This window comes from Phaseolus vulgaris, chromosome 8 (genome assembly GCF_051622355.1).
Source record: "Phaseolus vulgaris cultivar YP4 chromosome 8, ASM5162235v1, whole genome shotgun sequence".
Classification (NCBI taxonomy): Eukaryota; Viridiplantae; Streptophyta; class Magnoliopsida; order Fabales; family Fabaceae; genus Phaseolus; species Phaseolus vulgaris.
The window spans coordinates 62,801,669-62,824,723 of record NC_143505.1 but is presented as its reverse complement, the minus strand read 5'-3'; the positions used below and the strand labels follow the sequence as shown (position 1 = coordinate 62,824,723).

Sequence of the window (23,055 nt, the reverse complement as noted above, 5' to 3'; positions counted from 1 at the left end):
CGTGGGTGAGGTTATCGTAGGTGAGGTTATCGTGGGTCAGGATATCATGGGTGAGGATATCGTGGGTGAGTTTATCGTGGGTGAGTTTATCGTGGGTGAGGTTATCGTGGGTGAGTATATCGTGGGTGAGGTTATCGTGGGTGAGGTTATCGTGGGTGAGTATATCGTGGGTGAGGTTATCGTGGGTGAGGTTAGCGTGGGTGAGGTTATCGGGGGTGTGGTTATCGTGGGTGACGTTATCGTGGGTGAGGATATCGTGGTTGACTTTATCGTGGGTGACGTTATCGTGGGTGAGTTTATCGTTGGTGAGGTTATCCTGGGTGAGGTTATCGTGGGTGAGTTTATCGTGGGTGAGGTTATCGTGGGTGAGGTTAGCGTGGGTGATGTTATCGTGGGTGAGGTTATCGTGGGTGAGGTTATCGTCACTGAGTTTAGCGTGGGTGAGGTTAGCGTGGGTGACGTTACCGTGGGTGAGTTTATCGTGGGTGAGGTTAGGGTGGGTGACGTTATCGTGTGTGAGGTTATCGTGGGTGAGGTTAGCGTGGGTCAGGTTATCGGGGGTGAGGTTATCGTGGGTGAGGATATCCTGGGTGAGGATATCGTGGGTGAGATTATCGTGGGTGAGTTTATCGTGGGTGAGGTTATCGTGGGTGAGGATATCGTCGGTGAGGTTATCATGGGTGAGGTTAGCGTGGGTGATGTTATCGTGGGTGAGGTTATCGTGGGTGAGTTTATCGTGGGTGAGGTTATCGTGGGTGAGTTTATCGTGGATGAGTTTATCGTGGGTGAGGTTAGCGTGGGTGAGTTTGTCGTGGGTGAGGTTAGCGTGGGTGACGTTATCGTGGGTGAGGTTAGAGTGGGTGAGGTTAGAGTGGGTGAGGTTATCGTGGGTGAGGTTATCGTGGGTGAGTTTATCGTGGGTGAGGTTATCGTGGGTGAGGTTATCGTGGGTGAGGTTATCGTAGGTGAGGTTATCGTGGGTCAGGATATCATGGGTGAGGATATCGTGGGTGAGTTTATCGTGGGTGAGTTTATCGTGGGTGAGGTTATCGTGGGTGAGTATATCGTGGGTGAGGTTATCGTGGGTGAGGTTTGCGTGGGTGAGGTTATCGGGGGTGTGGTTATCGTGGGTGACGTTCTCGTGGGTGAGGTTATCGTGGGTGACTTTATCGTGGGTGACGTTATCGTGGGTGAGTTTATCGTTGGTGAGGTTATCGTGGGTGAGTTTATCGTGGGTGAGGTTATCGTGGGTGAGGTTAGCGTGGGTGATGTTATCGTTGGTGAGGTTATCGTGGGTGAGGTTATCGTCACTGAGTTTAGCGTGGGTGAGGTTAGCGTGGGTGACGTTACCGTGGGTGAGTTTATCGTGGGTGAGGTTAGGGTGGGTGAGGTTATCGGGGGTGAGGTTATCGTGGGTGAGTTTATCGTGGGTGAGGTTATCGTGGGTGACTTTATCGTGGGTGACGTTATCGTGGGTGAGTTTATCGTTGGTGAGGTTATCGTGGGTGAGTTTACAGTAGGTGACGTTATCGTGGGTGAGTTTATCGTGGTTGAGGTTAGCGTGGGTGACGTTTTCGTGGGTGAGGTTAGCGTGGGTGAGTTTATCGTGGGTGAGGTTATCGTGGGTGAGTTTATCGTGGGTAAGGTTATCGTGGGTGAGTATATCGTAGGTGACGTTATCGTGGGTGAGGTTATCGTGGGTGAGTTTCTCGTGACTGAGTTTAGCGTGGGTGAGGTTAGCGTGGGTGACGTTATCGTGGGTGAGTTTATCGTGGGTGAGTTTATCGTGGCCGAAGTTAGGGTGGGTGACGTTATCGTGTGTGAGGTTATCGTGGGTGAGGTTAGCGTGGGTGAGGTTATCGGGGGTGAGGTTATCGTGGGTGAGGTTATCGTTGGTGAGGTTATCGGGGGTGAGGTTATCGTGGGTGAGTTTATCGTGGGTGAGGTTATCGTGGGTGACTTTATCGTGGGTGACGTTATCGTGGGTGAGTTTATCGTTGGTGAGGTTATCGTGGGTGAGTTTACAGTAGGTGACGTTATCGTGGGTGAGTTTATCGTGGTTGAGGTTAGCGTGGGTGACGTTTTCGTGGGTGACGTTTTCGTGGGTGAGGTTAGCGTGGGTGAGGTTAGCGTGGGTGACGTTACCATGGGTGAGGTTATCGTGGGTGAGTTTATCGTGGGTGACGTTATCGTGGGTGAGGTTATCGTGGGTGAGTTGATCGTGGGTGAGGTTATCGTGGGTGATATTAGCGTGGGTGAGGTTATCGTGGGTGAGGTTATCGTGGGTGAGGTTATCGTGGGTGAGTATATCGTAGGTGACGTTATCGTGGGTGAGGTTATCGTGGGTGAGTTTATCACGGGTGAGGTTATTGTGGGTTAGATTAGCGTGGGTGAGGTTAGCGTGGGTGACGTTATCGTGGGTGAGTTTATCGTGGGTGAGTTTATCGTGGGTGACTTTATCGTGGGTGACGTTATCGTGGGTGAGTTTATCGTGGGTGAGGTTATCGTAGGTGACGTTATCGTAGGTGAGTTTATCGTGGGTGAGGTTATCGTGGATGATATTAGCGTGGGTGAGGTTATCGTGGGTGAGTTTAGCGTGGGTGACGTTAGCGTGGGTGAGGATATCGTGGGTGAGGATATCGTGGGTGAGGACATCTTGGGTGAGGTTATCGTGGGTGAGGTTATCGTGGGTGAGTTTGTCGTGGTTGAGGTTATCGTGGGTGAGGATATCGTGGGTAAGGTTATCATGGGTGAGGTTAGCGTGGGTGATGTTATCGTGGGTGAGGTTATCGTGGGTGAGTTTATCGTGGGTGAGGTTATCGTGGGTGAGTTTATCGTGGATGAGTTTATCGTGGGTGACGTTATTGTGTGTGAGGTTATCGTGGGTGAGGTTATCGTGGGTGAGGTTATCGTGGGTGACTTTATCGTGGGTGACGTTATCGTGGGTGAGGTTAGCGTGGGTGAGGTTAGCGAGGGTGACGTTATCGTGGGTGAGGTTATCGTGGGTGAGTTTATCGTGGATGAGTTTATCGTGGGTGAGGTTAGCGTGGGTGAGTTTGTCGTGGGTGAGGTTAGCGTGGGTGACGTTATCGTGGGTGAGGTTAGAGTGGGTGAGGTTAGAGTGGGTGAGGTTATCGTGGGTGAGGTTATCGTGGGTGAGTTTATCGTGGGTGAGGTTATCGTTGGTGAGGTTATCGTGGGTGAGGTTATCGTAGGTGAGGTTATCGTGGGTAAGGATATCATGGGTGAGGATATCGTGGGTGAGTTTATCGTGGGTGAGTTTATCGTGGGTGAGGTTATCGTGGGTGAGTATATCGTGGGTGAGGTTATCGTGGGTGAGGTTTGCGTGGGTGAGGTTATCGGGGGTGTGGTTATCGTGGGTGACGTTATCGTGGGTGAGGTTATCGTGGGTGACTTTATCGTGGGTGACGTTATCGTGGGTGACTTTATCGTTGGTGAGGTTATCGTGGGTGAGTTTATCGTGGGTGAGGTTATCGTGGGTGAGGTTAGCGTGGGTGATGTTATCGTTGGTGAGGTTATCGTGGGTGAGGTTATCGTCACTGAGTTTAGCGTGGGTGAGGTTAGCGTGGGTGACGTTACCGTGGGTGAGTTTATCGTGGGTGAGGTTAGGGTGGGTGAGGTTATCGGGGGTGAGGTTATCGTGGGTGAGTTTATCGTGGGTGAGGTTATCGTGGGTGACTTTATCGTGGGTGACGTTATCGTGGGTGAGTTTATCGTTGGTGAGGTTATCGTGGGTGAGTTTACAGTAGGTGACGTTATCGTGGGTGAGTTTATCGTGGTTGAGGTTAGCGTGGGTGACGTTTTCGTGGGTGAGGTTAGCGTGGGTGAGTTTATCGTGGGTGAGGTTATCGTGGGTGAGTTTATCGTGGGTAAGGTTATCGTGGGTGAGTATATCGTAGGTGACGTTATCGTGGGTGAGGTTATCGTGGGTGAGTTTCTCGTGACTGAGTTTAGCGTGGGTGAGGTTAGCGTGGGTGACGTTATCGTGGGTGAGTTTATCGTGGGTGAGTTTATCGTGGGTGAAGTTAGGGTGGGTGACGTTATCGTGTGTGAGGTTATCGTGGGTGAGGTTAGCGTGGGAGAGGTTATCGGGGGTGAGGTTATCGTGGGTGAGGTTATCGTTGGTGAGGTTATCGGGGGTGAGGTTATCGTGGGTGAGTTTATCGTGGGTGAGGTTATCGTGGGTGACTTTATCGTGGGTTAGGTTATCGTGCGTGAGGTTATCGTGGGTGAGGTTATCGTGGGTGAGGATATCGTGGGTGAGGATATCGTGGGTGAGGATATCGTGGGTGAGGACATCTTGGGTGAGGTTATCGTGGGTGAGGTTATCGTGGGTGAGTTTATCGTGGTTGAGGTTATCGTGGGTGAGGATATCGTGGGTAAGGTTATCATGGGTGAGGTTAGCGTGGGTGATGTTATCGTGGGTGAGGTTATCGTGGATGAGTTTATCGTGGGTGAGGTTATCGTGGGTGAGTTTATCGTGGATGAGTTTATCGTGGGTGACGTTATTGTGTGTGAGGTTATCGTGGGTGAGGTTATCGTGGGTGAGGTTATCGTGGGTGACTTTATCGTGGGTGACGTTATCGTGGGTGAGGTTAGCGTGGGTGAGGTTAGCGAGGGTGACGTTATCGTTGGCGAGGTTATCGTGGGTGAGGTTATCGTGGGTGAGTATATCATGGGTGACGTTATCGTGGGTGAGGTTATCGTGGGTGAGTTTATCGTGGGTGAGGTTATCGTGGGTGACTTTATCGTGGGTTAGGTTATCGTGCGTGAGGTTATCGTAGGTGAGGTTATCGTGGGTGAGGATATCCTGGGTGAGGATATCGTGGGTGAGATTATCGTGGGTGACTTTATCGTGGGTGACGTTATCGTGGGTGAGTTTATCGTCGGTGAGGTTATCGTGGGTGAGTTTATCGTGGGTGAGGTTATCGTGGGTGAGGTTAGCGTGGGTGATGTTATCGTGGGTGAGGTTATCGTGGGTGAGTTTATCGTGGATGAGTTTATCGTGGGTGAGGTTAGCGTGGGTAAGGTTATCGTGGGTGAGTTTGTCGTGGGTGAGGTTAGCGTGGGTGAGGTTAGAGTGGGTGAGGTTATCGTGGGTGAGGTTATCGTGGGTGAGTTTATCGTGGGTGAGGTTATCGTGGGTGACTTTATCGTGGGTGAGGTTATCGTGGGTGAGGTTATCGTGGGTGAGGTTATCGTGGGTGAGGATATCGTGGGTGAGTTTATCGTGGGTGAGTTTATCGTGGGTGAGGTTATCGTGGGTGTGTATATCGTGGGTGAGGTTATCGTGGGTGAGGTTAGCGTGGGTGAGGTTATCGGGGGTGTGATTATCGTGGGTGACGTTATCGTGGGTGAGGTTATCGTGGGTGACTTTATCGTGGGTGACGTTATCGTGGGTGAGTTTATCGTTGGTGAGGTTATCGTGGGTGAGGTTATCGTGGGTGAGTTTATCGTGGGTGAGGTTATCGTGGGTGAGGTTAGCGTGGGTGATGTTATCGTGGGTGAGGTTATCGTGGGTGAGGTTATCGTCACTGAGTTTAGCGTGGGTGAGGTTAGCGTGGGTGACGTTATCGTGGGTGAGTTTATCGTGGGTGAGTTTATCGTGGGTGAGGTTAGGGTGGGTGACGTTATCGTGTGTGAGGTTATCGTGGGTGAGGTTAGCGTGGGTCAGGTTATCGGGGTGAGGTTATCGTGGGTGAGGTTATCGTGGGTGAGGTTATCGGGGGTGAGGTTATCGTGGGTGAGTTTATCGTGGGTGAGGTTATCGTGGGTGACTTTATCGTGGGTGAGTTTATCGTGGGTGAGGTTATCGTGGGTGAGTATATCGTGGGTGAGGTTATCGTGGGTGAGGTTTGCGTGGGTGAGGTTATCGGGGGTGTGGTTATCGTGGGTGACGTTATCGTGGGTGAGGTTATCGTGGGTGACTTTATCGTGGGTGACGTTATCGTGGGTGACTTTATCGTTGGTGAGGTTATCGTGGGTGAGTTTATCGTGGGTGAGGTTATCGTGGGTGAGGTTAGCGTGGGTGATGTTATCGTTGGTGAGGTTATCGTGGGTGAGGTTATCGTCACTGAGTTTAGCGTGGGTGAGGTTAGCGTGGGTGACGTTACCGTGGGTGAGTTTATCGTGGGTGAGGTTAGGGTGGGTGAGGTTATCGGGGGTGAGGTTATCGTGGGTGAGTTTATCGTGGGTGAGGTTATCGTGGGTGACTTTATCGTGGGTGACGTTATCGTGGGTGAGTTTATCGTTGGTGAGGTTATCGTGGGTGAGTTTACAGTAGGTGACGTTATCGTGGGTGAGTTTATCGTGGTTGAGGTTAGCGTGGGTGACGTTTTCGTGGGTGAGGTTAGCGTGGGTGAGTTTATCGTGGGTGAGGTTATCGTGGGTGAGTTTATCGTGGGTAAGGTTATCGTGGGTGAGTATATCGTAGGTGACGTTATCGTGGGTGAGGTTATCGTGGGTGAGTTTCTCGTGACTGAGTTTAGCGTGGGTGAGGTTAGCGTGGGTGACGTTATCGTGGGTGAGTTTATCGTGGGTGAGTTTATCGTGGGTGAAGTTAGGGTGGGTGACGTTATCGTGTGTGAGGTTATCGTGGGTGAGGTTAGCGTGGGAGAGGTTATCGGGGGTGAGGTTATCGTGGGTGAGGTTATCGTTGGTGAGGTTATCGGGGGTGAGGTTATCGTGGGTGAGTTTATCGTGGGTGAGGTTATCGTGGGTGACTTTATCGTGGGTTAGGTTATCGTGCGTGAGGTTATCGTGGGTGAGGTTATCGTGGGTGAGGATATCGTGGGTGAGGATATCGTGGGTGAGGATATCGTGGGTGAGGACATCTTGGGTGAGGTTATCGTGGGTGAGGTTATCGTGGGTGAGTTTATCGTGGTTGAGGTTATCGTGGGTGAGGATATCGTGGGTAAGGTTATCATGGGTGAGGTTAGCGTGGGTGATGTTATCGTGGGTGAGGTTATCGTGGATGAGTTTATCGTGGGTGAGGTTATCGTGGGTGAGTTTATCGTGGATGAGTTTATCGTGGGTGACGTTATTGTGTGTGAGGTTATCGTGGGTGAGGTTATCGTGGGTGAGGTTATCGTGGGTGACTTTATCGTGGGTGACGTTATCGTGGGTGAGGTTAGCGTGGGTGAGGTTAGCGAGGGTGACGTTATCGTTGGCGAGGTTATCGTGGGTGAGGTTATCGTGGGTGAGTATATCATGGGTGACGTTATCGTGGGTGAGGTTATCGTGGGTGAGTTTATCGTGGGTGAGGTTATCGTGGGTGACTTTATCGTGGGTTAGGTTATCGTGCGTGAGGTTATCGTAGGTGAGGTTATCGTGGGTGAGGATATCCTGGGTGAGGATATCGTGGGTGAGATTATCGTGGGTGACTTTATCGTGGGTGACGTTATCGTGGGTGAGTTTATCGTCGGTGAGGTTATCGTGGGTGAGTTTATCGTGGGTGAGGTTATCGTGGGTGAGGTTAGCGTGGGTGATGTTATCGTGGGTGAGGTTATCGTGGGTGAGTTTATCGTGGATGAGTTTATCGTGGGTGAGGTTAGCGTGGGTAAGGTTATCGTGGGTGAGTTTGTCGTGGGTGAGGTTAGCGTGGGTGAGGTTAGAGTGGGTGAGGTTATCGTGGGTGAGGTTATCGTGGGTGAGTTTATCGTGGGTGAGGTTATCGTGGGTGACTTTATCGTGGGTGAGGTTATCGTGGGTGAGGTTATCGTGGGTGAGGTTATCGTGGGTGAGGATATCGTGGGTGAGTTTATCGTGGGTGAGTTTATCGTGGGTGAGGTTATCGTGGGTGTGTATATCGTGGGTGAGGTTATCGTGGGTGAGGTTAGCGTGGGTGAGGTTATCGGGGGTGTGATTATCGTGGGTGACGTTATCGTGGGTGAGGTTATCGTGGGTGACTTTATCGTGGGTGACGTTATCGTGGGTGAGTTTATCGTTGGTGAGGTTATCGTGGGTGAGGTTATCGTGGGTGAGTTTATCGTGGGTGAGGTTATCGTGGGTGAGGTTAGCGTGGGTGATGTTATCGTGGGTGAGGTTATCGTGGGTGAGGTTATCGTCACTGAGTTTAGCGTGGGTGAGGTTAGCGTGGGTGACGTTATCGTGGGTGAGTTTATCGTGGGTGAGTTTATCGTGGGTGAGGTTAGGGTGGGTGACGTTATCGTGTGTGAGGTTATCGTGGGTGAGGTTAGCGTGGGTCAGGTTATCGGGGTGAGGTTATCGTGGGTGAGGTTATCGTGGGTGAGGTTATCGGGGGTGAGGTTATCGTGGGTGAGTTTATCGTGGGTGAGGTTATCGTGGGTGACTTTATCGTGGGTGACGTTATCGTGGGTGAGTTTATCGTTGGTGAGGTTTTTGTGGGTGAGTTTACAGTAGGTGACGTTCTCGTGGGTGAGTTTATCGTGGTTGAGGTTAGCGTGGGTGACGTTTTCGTGGGTGAGGTTAGCGTGGGTGAGGTTAGCGTGGGTGAGGTTAGCGTGGGTGACGTTACCATGGGTGAGGTTATCGTGGGTGAGTTTATCGTGGGTGACGTTATCGTGGGTGAGGTTATCGTGGGTGAGTTTAGCGTGGGTGAGGTTATCGTGGGTGAGTTTATCGTGGGTGAGGTTATCGTGGGTGATATTAGCGTGGGTGAGGTTATCGTGGGTGAGGTTATCGTGGGTGAGGTTATCGTGGGTGAGTATATCGTAGGTGACGTTATCGTGGGTGAGGTTATCGTGGGTGAGTTTATCACGGGTGAGGTTATCGTGGGTGAGTTTAGCGTGGGTGCGGTTAGCGTGGGTGACGTTATCGTGGGTGAGTTTATCGTGGGTGAGTTTATCGTGGGTGACTTTATCGTGGGTGTCGTTATCGTGGGTGAGTTTATCGTGGGTGAGGTTATCGTAGGTGACGTTATCGTAGGTGGGTTTATCGTGGGTGAGGTTATCGTGGATGATATTAGCGTGGGTGAGGTTATCGTGGGTGAGTTTAGCGTGGGTGAGGTTAGTGTGGGTGAGGATATCGTGGGTGAGGTTATCGTAGGTGAGTTTGTCGTGGTTGACGTTATCGTGGGTGAGGATATCGTGGGTGAGGTTATCATGGGTGAGGTTAGCGTGGGTGATGTTATCGTCGGTGAGGTTATCGTGGGTGAGTTTATCGTGGGTGAGCTTATCGTGGGTGAGTTTATCGTGGATGAGTTTATCGTGGGTGACGTTATTGTGTGTGAGGTTATCGTGGGTGAGGTTATCGTGGGTGACTTTATCGTGGGTGACGTTATCTTCGGTGAGGTTAGCGTGGGTGAGGTTAGCAAGGGTGACGTTATCGTCGGCGAGGTTATCGTGAGTGAGGTTATCGTGGGTGAGTATATCATGGTTGACGTTATCGTGGGTGAGGTTATCGTGGGTGAGTTTATCGTGGGTGAGGTTATCGTGGGTGACTTTATCGTGGGTTAGGTTATCGTGCGAGAGGTTATCGTAGGTGAGGTTATCGTGGGTGAGGATATCCTGGGTGAGGATATCGTGGGTGAGATTATCGTGGGTGAGTTTATCGTGGGTGAGGTTATCGTGGGTGAGGATATCGTCGGTGAGGTTATCATGGGTGAGGTTAGCGTGGGTGATGTTATCGTGGTTGAGGTTATCGTGGGTGAGTTTATCGTGGGTGAGGTTATCGTGGGTGAGTTTATCGTGGATGAGTTTATCGTGGGTGAGGTTAGCGTGGGTAAGGTTATCGTGGGTGTCGTGGGTGAGGTTAGCGTGGGTGACGTTATCGTGGGTGAGGTTAGAGTGGGTGAGGTTAGAGTGGGTGAGGTTATCGTGGGTGAGGTTATCGTGGGTGAGTTTATCGTGGGTGAGGTTATCGTGGGTGACTTTATCGTGGGTGAGGTTATCGTGGGTGAGGTTATCGTAAGTGAGGTTATCGTGGGTAAGGATATCATGGGTGAGGATATCGTGGGTGAGTTTATCGTGGGTGAGTTTATCGTGGGTGAGGTTATCGTGGGTGAGTATATCGTGGGTGAGGTTATCGTGGGTGAGGTTAGCGTGGGTGAGGTTATCGGGGGTGTGGTTATCCTGGGTGAGTTTATCGTGGGTGAGGTTATCGTGGGTGACTTTATCGTGGGTGACGTTATCGTGGGTGAGTTTATCGTTGGTGAGGTTATCGTGGGTGAGTTTACCGTAGGTGATGTTATCGTGGGTGAGTTTATCGTGGTTGAGGTTAGCGTGGGTGACGTTGTCGTGGGTGAGGTTAGCGTGGGTGAGGTTAGCGTGGGTGACGTTATCGTGGGTGAGGTTATCGTGGGTGAGGTTATCGTGGGTGAGTTTATCGTGGGTGAGGTAATCGTGGGTGAGTTTAGCGTGGTTTACGTTATCGTGGGTGAGGTTATCGTGGGTGAGGTTAGCGTGGGTGAGGTTATCGTGGGTGAGGATATCGTGGGTGAGTTATCATGGTGTACTTTATCGTGGGTGACTTTATCGTGGGTGACTTTATCGTGGGTGACTTTATCGTGGGTGACTTTATCGCGGGTGACTTTTTTGTGGGTGACTTTATAGTGGGTGACTTTATCGTGGGTGACTTTATCGTGGGTGACTTTATCGTGGGTGACTTTATCGTGGGTTACTTTATCGTGGGTGACTTTATCGTGGGTGACTTTATCGTGGGTGACTTTATCGTGGGTGACGTTATCGTGGGTGAGTTTATCGTGGGTGAGTTAATCGTGGGTGAGTTTATTATGGGTAACCTTATCGCGGGTGAGATTATCGTGTGTGAGGTTATCGTGGGTCATCTTATCGTGGGTGACTTTATCGTGGGTGATATTACGGTGGTTGAGATTATGGTGGGGGACTTTATCTGTGACTTTATTGTGGGTGACTTTATTGTGGGTGAGGTGACCGTGGGTGAGGTTATCGTAGTTGAGTTTATCATGGTTGAGTTTATCGTGGGTGACTTTATCGTGGGTGACTTTATCGGGGTGTCACTTTATCGGGGTGACTTTATCGTGAGAGACTTTATCGTGGCTGACTTTATCGTGGCTGACTTTATCGTGGATGAGGTTATGGTGAGTGAGTTTATCGTGGGTGATCTTATCGTGGGTGAGGTTATCGTGGGTGAGGTTATCGTGGGTGATTTTATCGTGGGTGATTTTATCGTGGGTGAGTTTATCATGGGTGAGGTTATCGTGGGTCACTTTATAGTGGGTGAGATTATCGTGGGAGTGGTTATCGTGGGTGAGGTTATCGTGGGTGAGTTTATCGTGGGTGAGTTTACCGTGGGTATTTTATCATGGGTGAGTTTATCCTGGGTGAGGTTAGCGGGAGTGACGTTATCGTGGGTGAGGTTATCGTGGGTGAGGTTAGAGTGAGTGACGTTATCCTGGGTGAGGTTATCGTGGGTGAGGATAGCGTAGGTGAGGTTAGCGTGGGTCAGCTTATCGTGGGTGAGCTTATCGTGGGTTAGGATATCCTGGGTGAGATTATAGTGGGTGATGTTATCGTGGGTGAGGTTATCGTGGGTGAGGTTATCGTGGGTGAGGATATCGTGGGGGAGTTTATCGTGGGTTAGGATATCGTTGGTGAGGTTATCGTGGGTGAGATTATCGTGGGTGAGAATATCGTGGGTGAGTTTATCGTGGGTGAGGTTATCGTGGGTGAGGATATCGTGGGTGAGTTTATCGTGGGTGAGGTTATCGTGGGTGTGGTTATCCTGGGTGAGGATATCGTGGGTGAGGTTATCGTGGGTGAGATTAGAGTGGGTGATGTTATCGTGGGTGAGGTTATCGTGGGTGAGGATATCGTGGGTGAGTATATCGTGGGTGAGGATATCGTGGGTGAGGATATCGTGGGTGAGGTTATCTTGGGTGAGGTTATCGTGGGTGAGGTTATCGTGGGTGAGTTTATCGTGGGTGAGGTTATCGTGGGTGGGTTTATCGTGGGTGAGTTTATCGTGGGTGATGTTATCGTGGGTGAGTTTATCGTGGGTGAGTTTATCGTGGGTGAGGATATCGTGGGTGAGGATATCGTGGGTGACGTTAGAATGGGTGAGGTTATCGTGGTTGAGGATATCATGGGTGAGGATATCGTAGGTGAGATTATCGTGGGTGAGTTTATCGTGGGTGAGGTTATCGTGGGTGAGGATATCGTGGGTGAGGTTATCGTGGGTGAGGTTAGCGTGGGTGATGTTATCGTGGGTGAGGTTATCGTGGGTGAGTTTATCGTGGATGAGTTTATCGTGGGTGACGTTATCGTGGGTGAGGTTATCGTGGGTGAGGTAATCGTGGCTGAGTTTATCGTGGCTGAGTTTATCGTGGGTGAGTGTATCGTGGATTACGTTATCGTGGGTTACGTTATCGTGGGTGAGGTTATCGTGGGTGAGGTTAGCGTGGGTGAGGTTATCGTGGGTGAGGTATCGTGGGGTACTTTATCATGGGTGACTTTATCGTGGGTTACTCATCGTGGGTGACTTTATTGTGGGTAACTTTATCGCGGGTGACTTTTTCGTGGTTGACTTTATAGTGGGTGATTTTATCGTGGGTGACTTTATCGTGGGTGACTTTATCGTGGGTGACGTTATCGTGGGTGAGTTTATTGTGGGTGAGTGAATCGTGGGTGAGTTTATCATGGGTAACCTTATCGTGGGTGAGATTATCGTGGGTGAGGTTATCGTGGGTCACTTTATCGTGGGTCACTTTATCGTGGGTGATATTATGGTGGCTGAGATTATGGTGGGGAACTTTATCGTTGGTGACTTTATTGAGGGTGAGGTGACCGTGGGTGAGGTTATCGTGGTTGAGTTTATCGTTGGTGAGTTTATCGTGGGTGAGGTTATCGTGGTTGAGTTTATGGTGGGTGACTTTATCATGGGTGACTTATCCTGAGAGACTTTATCATGGGTGACTTTATCGTGGGTGACTTTAGCGTGGTTGAGGTTATGGTGGGTGAGTTTTTCGTGGATGATCTTATCGTGGGTGAGGTTATCGTGGGTTACTTTATCGTGGGTGATATTATGGTGGCTGAGATTATGGTGGGGAACTTTATCGTTGGTGACTTTATTGTGGGTGAGGTGACCGTGGGTGAGGTTATCGTGGTTAAGTTTATCGTGGGTGAGTTTATCGTGGGTGATTTTATCGTGGGTGACTTTATCGTGGGTGACTTTATCGGGGTGTCACTTTATCGTCGGTGACTTTATCGTGAGAGACTTTATCGTGGTTGACTTTATCGTGGCTGACTTTATCGTGGCTGACTTTATCGTGGGTGAGGTTATCGTGGGTGAGGTTATCGTGGTTGAGTTTATGGTGGGTGACTTTATCATGGGTGACTTATCCTGGGAGACTTTATAGTGGGTGACTTTATCGTGGGTGACTTTAGCGTGGGTGAGGTTATGGTGGGTGAGTTTTTCGTGGATGATTTTATCGTGGGTGAGGTTATCGTGGGTGAGGTTATTTTGGGTGAGGTTATCGTGGGTGATTTTATCGTGGGTGAGTTTATCGTGGGTGAGGTTATCGTGGGTCACTTTATCGTGGGTGAGATTATCGTGGGTGTGGTTATCGTGGGTGAGGTTATCGTGGGTGAGGTTATCGTGGGTGACTTTATCGTGGGTGACTTTATCGGGGGTGACTTTATCGTAGGTGACTTTATGGTGGGTGACTTTATCGCGGGTGATTTTATGGTGGGTGACTTTATCGCGGGTCACTTTATCGTGGTTCAATTTATAGTGGGTGATTTTATCGTGGGTGACTTTATCGTGGGTGACTTTATCGTGAGTGACTTTATCGTCGGTGACTTTTTCTTCGGTGACTTTATCGTGGGTGAGTTTATCGTGGGTGAGGTTATCGTGGGTGAGGTTATCGTGGGTGACTTTATCGTGGGTGACTTTATCGTGGGTGAGTTTATCGTGGGTGACTTTATGGTGGGTGACTTTATCGTGGCTGACTTTATGGTGGGTGACTTTATCTTGGGTAACTTTATCGTGGGTGACTTTATGGTCGGTGACTTTATGGTGGGTGACTTTATCGTGGGTTAGTTTATCGTGGTTCACTTTATCGTGGTTCACTTTATCGTGGGTGACTTTATCGTAGGTGTCTTTAACACGGGTGACTTTATCGTGGGTGACTTTATCGTGGGTCACTATATCGTGGGTGACTTTATCGTGGGTGACTTTATCGTGGGTTGGTTTATCGTGGCTGACTTTATCGTGGGTGACTTTATGACATCCTGGCTTTTCTTCTCCGTATCTTGTTTTTGTGATTCGTTTATGGACGTGCCTCCTTGCCTGGGTGCAACCAACATACGAAAGTGCTTGTGTGAATTTTTTTCAGCGTAATACGGACCCAAAATGAAATTGCAGAAATTAGGCTGAAAGTTCACACCTTGGTTTGCACAAAATTTCTGAAATATTCTCCCGGAATAGTTTTTTCCTGAAATTCCACCCAAGAATCTCCACTGAATTTGGAACAACACGCGACAAATTTTAGGTCAAACGGATGACTGTTCATCCACGAAAAAAATCAAACAGTTTCACACACAAACGAACCTTCCTTTCAGCCCTGGCAGTGACGAATAAAATATTTATTTCCAATCTTGTGGGACGAATCTAGGGCTCAAACCTCAGCCAAAACTCAATAGACACAGTGACGAATGTATGGTAAAAATTTTAGACCAAAATACCTAAGGATTAAGGCGTAGTAAGTCCCAGACTGAGAGTGAACAAAACCGGTTTTCCGAAAACAAAACGTCCTGGCTTTTCTTTCCCGTATCTTCTTTTTGTGATTCGTTTATGGACGTGCCTTCTTGCCTGGGTGCAAAATACATACAAAAGTGCTTGTGTGAATTTTTTTCAGCGCAATACGGACCCAGAATGAAATTGCAGAAATTAGGCCGAAATTTCACAAGTTTCGGTAGAAGATAACCTTGGTTTGCACAAAATTTCTGAAAAATTCTCCCATAATAGTTTTTTCTTAAAATTCCACCCAAGAATCTCCACTGAATTTGGGACAAAACGCGACAAATTTCAGGTCAAACGGATGAGTGTTCACCCACGAAAAAAATCAAACAGTTTCACACACAAACGAACCTTCCTTTCAGCCCTCGCAGTGACTTTATCATGGGTGAGTTTATCGTGGGTGACTTTATCGTGGGTGACGTTATCGTGGGTGACTTTATCGTGGGTGAGGTTATCGTGGGTGAGTTTATCGTAGGTGACGTTATCGTGGGTGAGTTTATCGTGGGTGAGGTTATCGTGGGTGATATTCGCGTGGGTGAGGTTATCGTGGGTGAGTTTAGCGTGGGTGAGGTTAGCGTGGGTGAGGATATCGTGGGTGAGGATATCGTGGGTGAGGTTATCTTGGGTGAGGTTATCGTGGGTGAGGTTATCGTGGGTGAGTTTGTCGTGGGTGAGGTTATCGTGGGTGAGGATATCGTGGGTGAGGTTATCATGGGTGAGGTTAGCTAAAATTCCACCCAAGAATCTCCACTGAAATTGGGACAAAACGCGACAAATTTCAGGTCAAACGGATGAGTGTTCACCCACGATAAAAATCAAACAGTTTCACACACAAACGAACCTTCCTTTCAGCCCTCGCAGTGACGAATAAAAAATTTATAGCCAATCTTGTGGGACGAATCTGGGGCTCAAACCTCAGCCAAAACTCAATAGACACAGTTACGAATGTCTGGTAAAATTTCAGACCAAAATACCCAAGGATTAAGGCATAGTAAATCCCAGACCGAAAGTGAACAAAACCGGTTTTCCGAAAACAAAACGTTCTGGCTTTTCTTCCTCGTATCTTCTTTTTGTGATTCGATTATGGACGTGCCTTCTTGCCTAGGTGCAAAATACATACGAAAGTGCTTGTGTGAATTTTTTTCAGCGCAATACAGACCCAGAATGAAATTGCAGAAATTAGGCCGAAATTTTACAAGTTTCGGTAGAGGATAGCCTTGGTTTGCACAAAATTTCTGAAAAATTCTCCCGGAATATTTTTTTCCTTAAATTCCACCCAAGAATCTCCACTGAATTTGGGACAAAACGCGACAAATTTCAGGTCAAACGGATGAGTGTTCACCCACGAAAAAAATCAAACAGTTTCACACACAAACGAACCTTTATTTCAGCTCTCGCAGTGACGAATAAAAAATTTATAGCCAATCTTGTGGGACGAATCTGGGGCTCAAACCTCAGCCAAAACTTAATAGACACAGTGACAAATGTCCGGTAAAAATTTCAGACCAAAATACCCAAGGAATAAGGCGTAGTAAGTTCCAGACCAGAGTGAACAAAACCGGTTTTCCGAAAACAAAACGTCCTGGCTTTTCTTCCCCGTATCTTCTTTTTGTGATTCGTTTATGGACGTGCCTCCTTGCCTGGGTGCAAAAAACATATGAAAGTGCTTGTGTGAATTTTTTTCAGCGCAATACGGACCCAGAATGAAATTGCAGAAATTAGGCCGGAATTTCACAAGTTTCGGTAGAGGATAGCTTTGGTTTGCACAAAATTTCTGAAAAATTCTCCCGGAATCATTTTTTCCTGAAATTCCACCTAAGAATCTCCACTGAATTTGGGACAAAACGCGACAAATTTCAGGTCAAACGGATGAGTGTTCACCCACGAAAAAAATCAAACAGTTTCACACACAAACGAACCTTCCTCTCAGCCCTGACAGTGACGAATAAAAAATTTATTGCCAATCTTGTGGGACGAATCTGGGTCTCAAACCTCAGCCAAAACTCAATAGACACAGTGACAAATGTCTGGTAAAAATTTCAGACCAAAATATCGAAAGAGTAAGGCGTAGTAAGTCCCAGACCAGAGTGAACAAAACCGGTTTTCCGAAAACAAAACGTCCTGGCTTTTCTTCCCCGTATCTTCTTTTTGTGATTCGTTTATGGACGTGCCTCCTTGCCTGGGTGCAAAAAACATATGAAAGTGCTTGTGTGAATTTTTTTCAGCGCAATACGGACCCAGAATGAAATTGCAGAAATTAGGCCGGAATTTCACAAGTTTCGGTAGAGGATAGCCTTGGTTTGCACAAAATTTCTGAAAAATTCTCCCGGAATAATTTTTTCCTGAAATTCCACCTAAGAATCTCCACTGAATTTGGGACAAAACGCGACAAATTTCAGGTCAAACGGATGAGTGTTCACCCACGAAAAAAATCAAATAGTTTCACACACAAACGAACCTTCCTCTCAGCCCTGACAGTGACGAATAAAAAATTTATTGCCAATCTTGTGGGACGAATCTGGGTCTCAAACCTCAGCCAAAACTCAATAGACACAGTGACAAATGTCTGGTAAAAATTTCAGACCAAAATATCGAAAGAGTAAGGCGTAGTAAGTCCCAGACCCTGAGTGAACAAAACCGGTTTTCCGAAAACAAAACGTCCTGGCTTTTCTTCTCCGTATCTTCTTTTTGTGATTCGTTTATGGACGTGCCTCCTTGCCTGGGTGCAAAAAACATACGAAAGTGTTTGTGTGAATTTTTTTCAGCGCAATACGGACCCAGAATGAAATTGCAGAAATTAGGCCGAAATTTCACAAATTTTGGTAGAGGGCCTTGGTTTGCACAAAATTTCTGAAAAATTCTCCCGGAATAATCCTGATCAATGTCCGCTTGCTCCTTTGCAGCACATATGAGTATCACTAGACAGCGTACCCTTGGTGGCGAGGGTCATGTATTGGACTACTTGAAGCGCATGCAGGCAGAAAATCCTTATTTTGGGCTGATGGAGCATCTATAACAAACTACTCTTATTTTGGAGATGCTGTTATATTGGACACAACGTACAAGACTAACCGATACAGGGTGCCATTTGCCTTTTTCACTGGGTTGAATCATCATGGGCAACCTGTGTTATGCATTGATTCTCAATGAATCTGAGTTATCATTTATATGGCTATTCAGGACTTGGCTTCATGCCATGAGCTGCACAATTGTTACATTCAAACTTGGACAGTAATAAACTACGCAAAGGTTATTCTGGTACCCTAAAAGGAATCAAAATGTACAGATAGTGATGGAGTCCTCTAGAAATTAAGAATCTATCAACTTAGCGAATTTAAAGTTGATATAACATCCATGGCACTCTGTGCAACTCTCGGCCACACACAACAATACAAGAGCGAAATGTAAACTGAAAAAGAATGAACAAAAAAAGGAGTGATGTTAGAACACCTCACCTTGGCTGAGGCAAGAATAAATACAAATATTATTTGCCATTTGAACTCACTCTCCAAGATAAAAACCTAAACCTAAACCTAAAGTCTAAAATTCTCACAACATTCTAATTCTCCTTTCAAGTGTGTAGAATATGAATGAGAAGACCCTTTTATGGCCAAAATCCTGCGGTGATGTACATAGGAATTTACCACCTCATCATTAATGAAGTGATTAAATTCATAAACTTACATAACTCATTAATGAGGTGACTACGTGACTTCATGCATCTTTTCACTTCATTCTTCCTTAGAATATCTTAGAACCTTCTGGAAATGTCTAAAATATTGTTCATCACATTTTCTAAAAATAATTCCAAGTTTTATAAATTTATTGTGCTTCTTATCTCCCTCCTTTAAGCTCCATCTCTTGTTCTCTCTCTTGAGTAATCTCCTCTTGTTCTTCCTTCTTCAAATATTCTATGATGCTTAATGTCTTCCTGAGATCTTCATTACACAGGCATATACCTTAAAGCCTTCCGAATCACGGTAGTCATTCTTTCAAACTAAGTCTTGCATTTTGGACCTTTACTGATAGCTTTAACTTTTGTTCTTCCATATCCTTTAGCACAGCTAGCAAGTTTGCTCTATAAACTTCGCATTGTTGATTTGCGACTTCTAACTCAGCAGTCAACTCTTGAATTTTCTTTTGCTTCTCTGCCTGCTAGAGAGGATCCAAAGGAAAAATTTAGTATACCATGTGTATTAACAAAAATACAAGTCACATATTATAGGTTGACAAAATCTGTGTTCTACAAAATAATTAGTAAAAAAGAAACTGTATTTATAGTATAATGTCAAAAGATTCACAAGATAAGCACAAAAACAAGGAGGTATCAAGACCATGTCCCATTCCTATTATCCTATATCAGACCCAAGTCATGACAACAGACTCAATTTTAGAAGCTTCAATTTAAACTTACTGGGAAGGTAATTTCAATTTCTTAAAATATTAAGAGATGAGAAAAGAAGATCACCATAGACTTAAAGTAAAAGAAGTAAAAAAAAGTCCATCACAAACCAACAAATATGTTATAACCAAAAGGTATACAATATGAATTCTTCATGTAAAATTGTATTGCACCCTGTGTGTTACCCATTGCATTGATTTGATCTTTGATGATTTTAAAAAAGAATTTAGAGGTCCATCAAATTACTATCTTGAAGGAAAGAAAGATCATCACCTACATTTATGGAAGAACAATGTTAATTACCATGTTAAAGAAGTTCATAAAAGGAAGAGACTTGTTTAGGCTAGGTGTCACTAGAATTGTCACGGTTTATTTGACTATAGCTTGTCTTCATGAATTGAAAGAATCATTATTGACCATGTTTAGATTTAAAGAGTGGAAAACAAGCAATTTTGGAAGTTCACAGAGAGCAGAAAAGTTGAGAATGTGGTATAAGATAGCCGGTTTTGGGAGAATGTAACCACTTGCCTCAAAGTTGTTGCCCCTCTGATGGTCAACCTTCAACCAGTGGATTTAGATATAAAACCCGCAATGGGTTTCATATACGAGGCAAGGGATTGTGCAAAATAGAAGGACAAATTCAATAATAATATTAAGAAAAGGTAAATTTTCTAAGCCTTCTCACTTTTAAAATTTCATTATTTATTTGTGTAATTATTACTAACATTGCATCATTGATATTTTCATACTTATAAAAAGAAGTGGGATAATCAACTTCATAGGCTTTTGCATGTTGTTGCATATTACCTTAACCCTTACTTGCTCTATGAACCTAATTTTAGAAATGATGATCCTAACGTAAAAGAAGGGTTGTATATATGCATGAGAAGATTGGTCAAGGATGTCGCTGAAAGGAAAAAAATTAATTTGCAACTTATTAATTTTCATTGTGCTAAAGGACTTTTCGCTATGGAAAATCCAAAAGATTGTAGGAAAGCTATGTTTCCTAGAAAATGGAAGGAGATAATTGGGGATGGAACTCCAAAGTTGAAGGGATTTGCTATTTGAGTTTTGAGCTTGACTTGAAGTTCTTTTGGGTGTGAGCGTAATTAGAGCTTATTTGAAATGGTAATTCAAGTCTGTCAAGTTCTTTGTGGTTTTTAATTTTCTTTATTTGGTTTACATAGTTTTTTAAAATCCATATTTATTTATAGATTCATACAAAAACAAGAAACCGTTTGCATCATAAAAAGATAAATTACTTGGTTTATGTCATTGTCATGTATAACTTGAAGCTCAAAAATAAACAAATTAGAAAAATTGTTGCTCTCCCATTTGATAATATTGAGTCTACTTACTAATGAATGGATAATTAAAGATGGAGATAATGTTGATCTTGAGCAAGTTCAAAATGAAGGTGATGGTGGAAATGTTGACATAGTTAGACCAAGTTTAACTGATTCAATTCTAGATGCATTCGATTTTGATAATATAAATTTTTATACTAATGTTGATGATGCACACTTATCATATGAGAAGATGATGATGTCGAAGATGATATAGTTAGAGTTTGGAGCCAAAAACTTAGTGATATTTATGTTTTGTGATTGTATGAACTTAAGTATTTCATGTAGTTTGATTTTGTGTACATAATTATTCTAGTGAGAACGCAATGAGTTTTTTATCTGAGGAAAAAATCATAAGTTCAAAGAAACTAACCACAGATTGATAACTTGCAACATCTTCATCTGCTGCAAGCAAATCACCCCTGCTTCCATTGGTTACTGTTGCTCCCTCTGCAGTTCCAGTAATCTGATTTTTTACAGTGCAAACCTTATTAGCAGCTTCTTGCAAAGCTCTCATGGCAACATGGTAGATTTGGATTGATTTTGCCCCTTCTTCCACATATTTGACTGCTTCTTGACGCAAATTGTTATAACGAACTGTCACAGACTCTCGTGAACTACTCGGCAATTCAGATGCATGTTCTTCTAACAATGTACCAGTTTTAGCATTCCTTGTCCAGCGTTTCAATAAATACTGAGGTGGAAGAGTGAGAACATTTTTAGCTCTGAAGACTGTCAATATATGCCTACAAATAATTCCTGAATATTCAAACATCAGACAACTGCAACTAGCTTTTGTCTCGAAAGAATTAAAAGTGACGACATGAGATTTTTGGTTTTCCCCAAATTTGGCAACTCTATACGTAGTGATGGTTCCTGAATCATCAATTTTTGTAGCAGGATTTGCAAGAGTCTCTACTAACTCCTCCTGGAATTTCATGAACATCTTTCTCGTGTAAAGATTCGCAGCTTGTTTTTCCATAGGAGATGGTGTTTTCAATACTGGACTACTATTAGTAGTCTCATAATCTGCTTTTAATTCTCTTTCATGCCAATTTGATACAGCTTTCTCGTATTGTCTAACCAACCCCAGTAGCGTGGTGGATGAATTCACATATCCATCAAAGAAAAAATTCAAACATTCATTTCCCTCATTCGAAGAAATCTCTCCAAAGAAACTGTCCCGCAAGTAGACAGGAACCCAATGTTGTCGTGCATTGTACATTGACTGAAGCCATTCATTATCCATGACACAGAATCTTTCCAAGAGTGAATGCCAATAAGAGTCAAACTCATCAGTAGTCTCACTCTCATGAATGCATTTCTTGAATTCAGTTTCAAAAGCAGGATGTGATTGGCATAAATGAGCTAGTTTGCCTCTGGTTTCTCTAAATATGCTCCATTTACTAAACCGGTGGCGAGTTGAAGGGAGAACTTGGGCAACAATAACATGTATTGAAGGGTCAAAATCTGTTGTGATGGAGGCAGGGTGACGGCCAGACATGGCATGAAGCCAAGTCCTGAATAGCCATATAAATGATAACTCAGATTCATTGAGAATCAATGCACAACCAAATAACACAGGTTGCCCATGATGATTCAACCCAGTGAAAGAGGCAAATGGCACCCTGTATCGGTTAGTCTTGTACGTTGTGTCCAATATAACAGCATCTCCAAAATAAGAGTAGTTTGTTCTAGATGCGGCATCAGCCCAAAATATATTACCACATGAGAGATCATTGTCATCCTGGACTGCATAAAAGAAAGAAGGATTTTCTGCCTGCATGCGCTTCAAGTAATCCAATACATGACCCCCGCCACCAAGGGTACGCTGTCTAGTGATACTCATATGTGCTGCAAGGGAGCAAGCGGACAGTGATCAGGATTATCCCAAAAACAAATTAAACGAAATCCAAAAAAAAATTATGAAAAGGTAATCAATTAGAATTTCAAACTCTTAATAAAAAGGCAAAGATTCCATGACCCTGCTATATCTAATCCCAGTACGTCAGAAACAAATGTGAATAAGACTACTATATTCTTATGAGTAATCAGAATAGGTCAAAGCAGATCATCAACTTACATAGAACTCACATAGATAACGCAAGTAGCCAGCTATAATATAAGGCCAAAAAAAGCTCAGCCAACGATAGTTAAACAAAATGTAATATAGAAATGCAGCTTACGACTCCTTTCCATGAACACGGAAACTCTAATATACTAAAAAACAAAAAATTAATAATTTCTGAAATCTTGCTTCTGTACGCGAACAACCTACAAGCTGCAGCAACTACAGAAGAACAAGCAAGCAGCCGAGAATTTATTTTCTAAAACTTACGGTCAGAGTGGCTGTGAGCGGTGGGGTCGTGACGGTGGGAGCGTCCTGACCAAGTGACAGACGGCGGTGGCTTCCTTTCTTGATGGCCCGGTGGCCGAGAGGGGTGGAGGGGGCGTTGGTTGGGACTTGGAAACGTGCGGCTGAACTGTGAGAACTGCGACGTTGGGGAAAGGTAAAAAGGATGTGATGTTTAATTTGATATTTAATTAGGGCATAGGAAGTTCGGAGAAGAGAATCGTATTTGGTATGGT

At 45.5% G+C, this 23,055-nt stretch overlaps 1 protein-coding gene across 2 annotated transcripts; it reads right to left on the bottom strand.

Annotated features, from left to right (window-relative positions):
* Positions 1-18,027: 18,027 nt before the first annotated feature.
* FRS9 (FAR1-related sequence 9) lies at positions 18,028-23,055 on the bottom strand. Of its 2 annotated transcripts, none has more exons than XM_068633214.1 (3): positions 22,805-23,055; positions 20,840-22,320; positions 18,028-18,873 (listed from the first exon to the last, which is right to left on the bottom strand). In XM_068633214.1, exons 2-3 carry the CDS (start codon positions 22,313-22,315, stop codon positions 18,703-18,705), a joined length of 1,647 nt encoding a protein of 548 aa, XP_068489315.1. In that variant the 5' UTR covers positions 22,316-22,320; positions 22,805-23,055; the 3' UTR covers positions 18,028-18,702. The 2 variants fall into 2 exon arrangements, with proteins under 2 accessions (XP_068489315.1, XP_068489316.1); XM_068633215.1 differs by having other exon boundaries at positions 18,028-18,870; positions 22,805-23,043.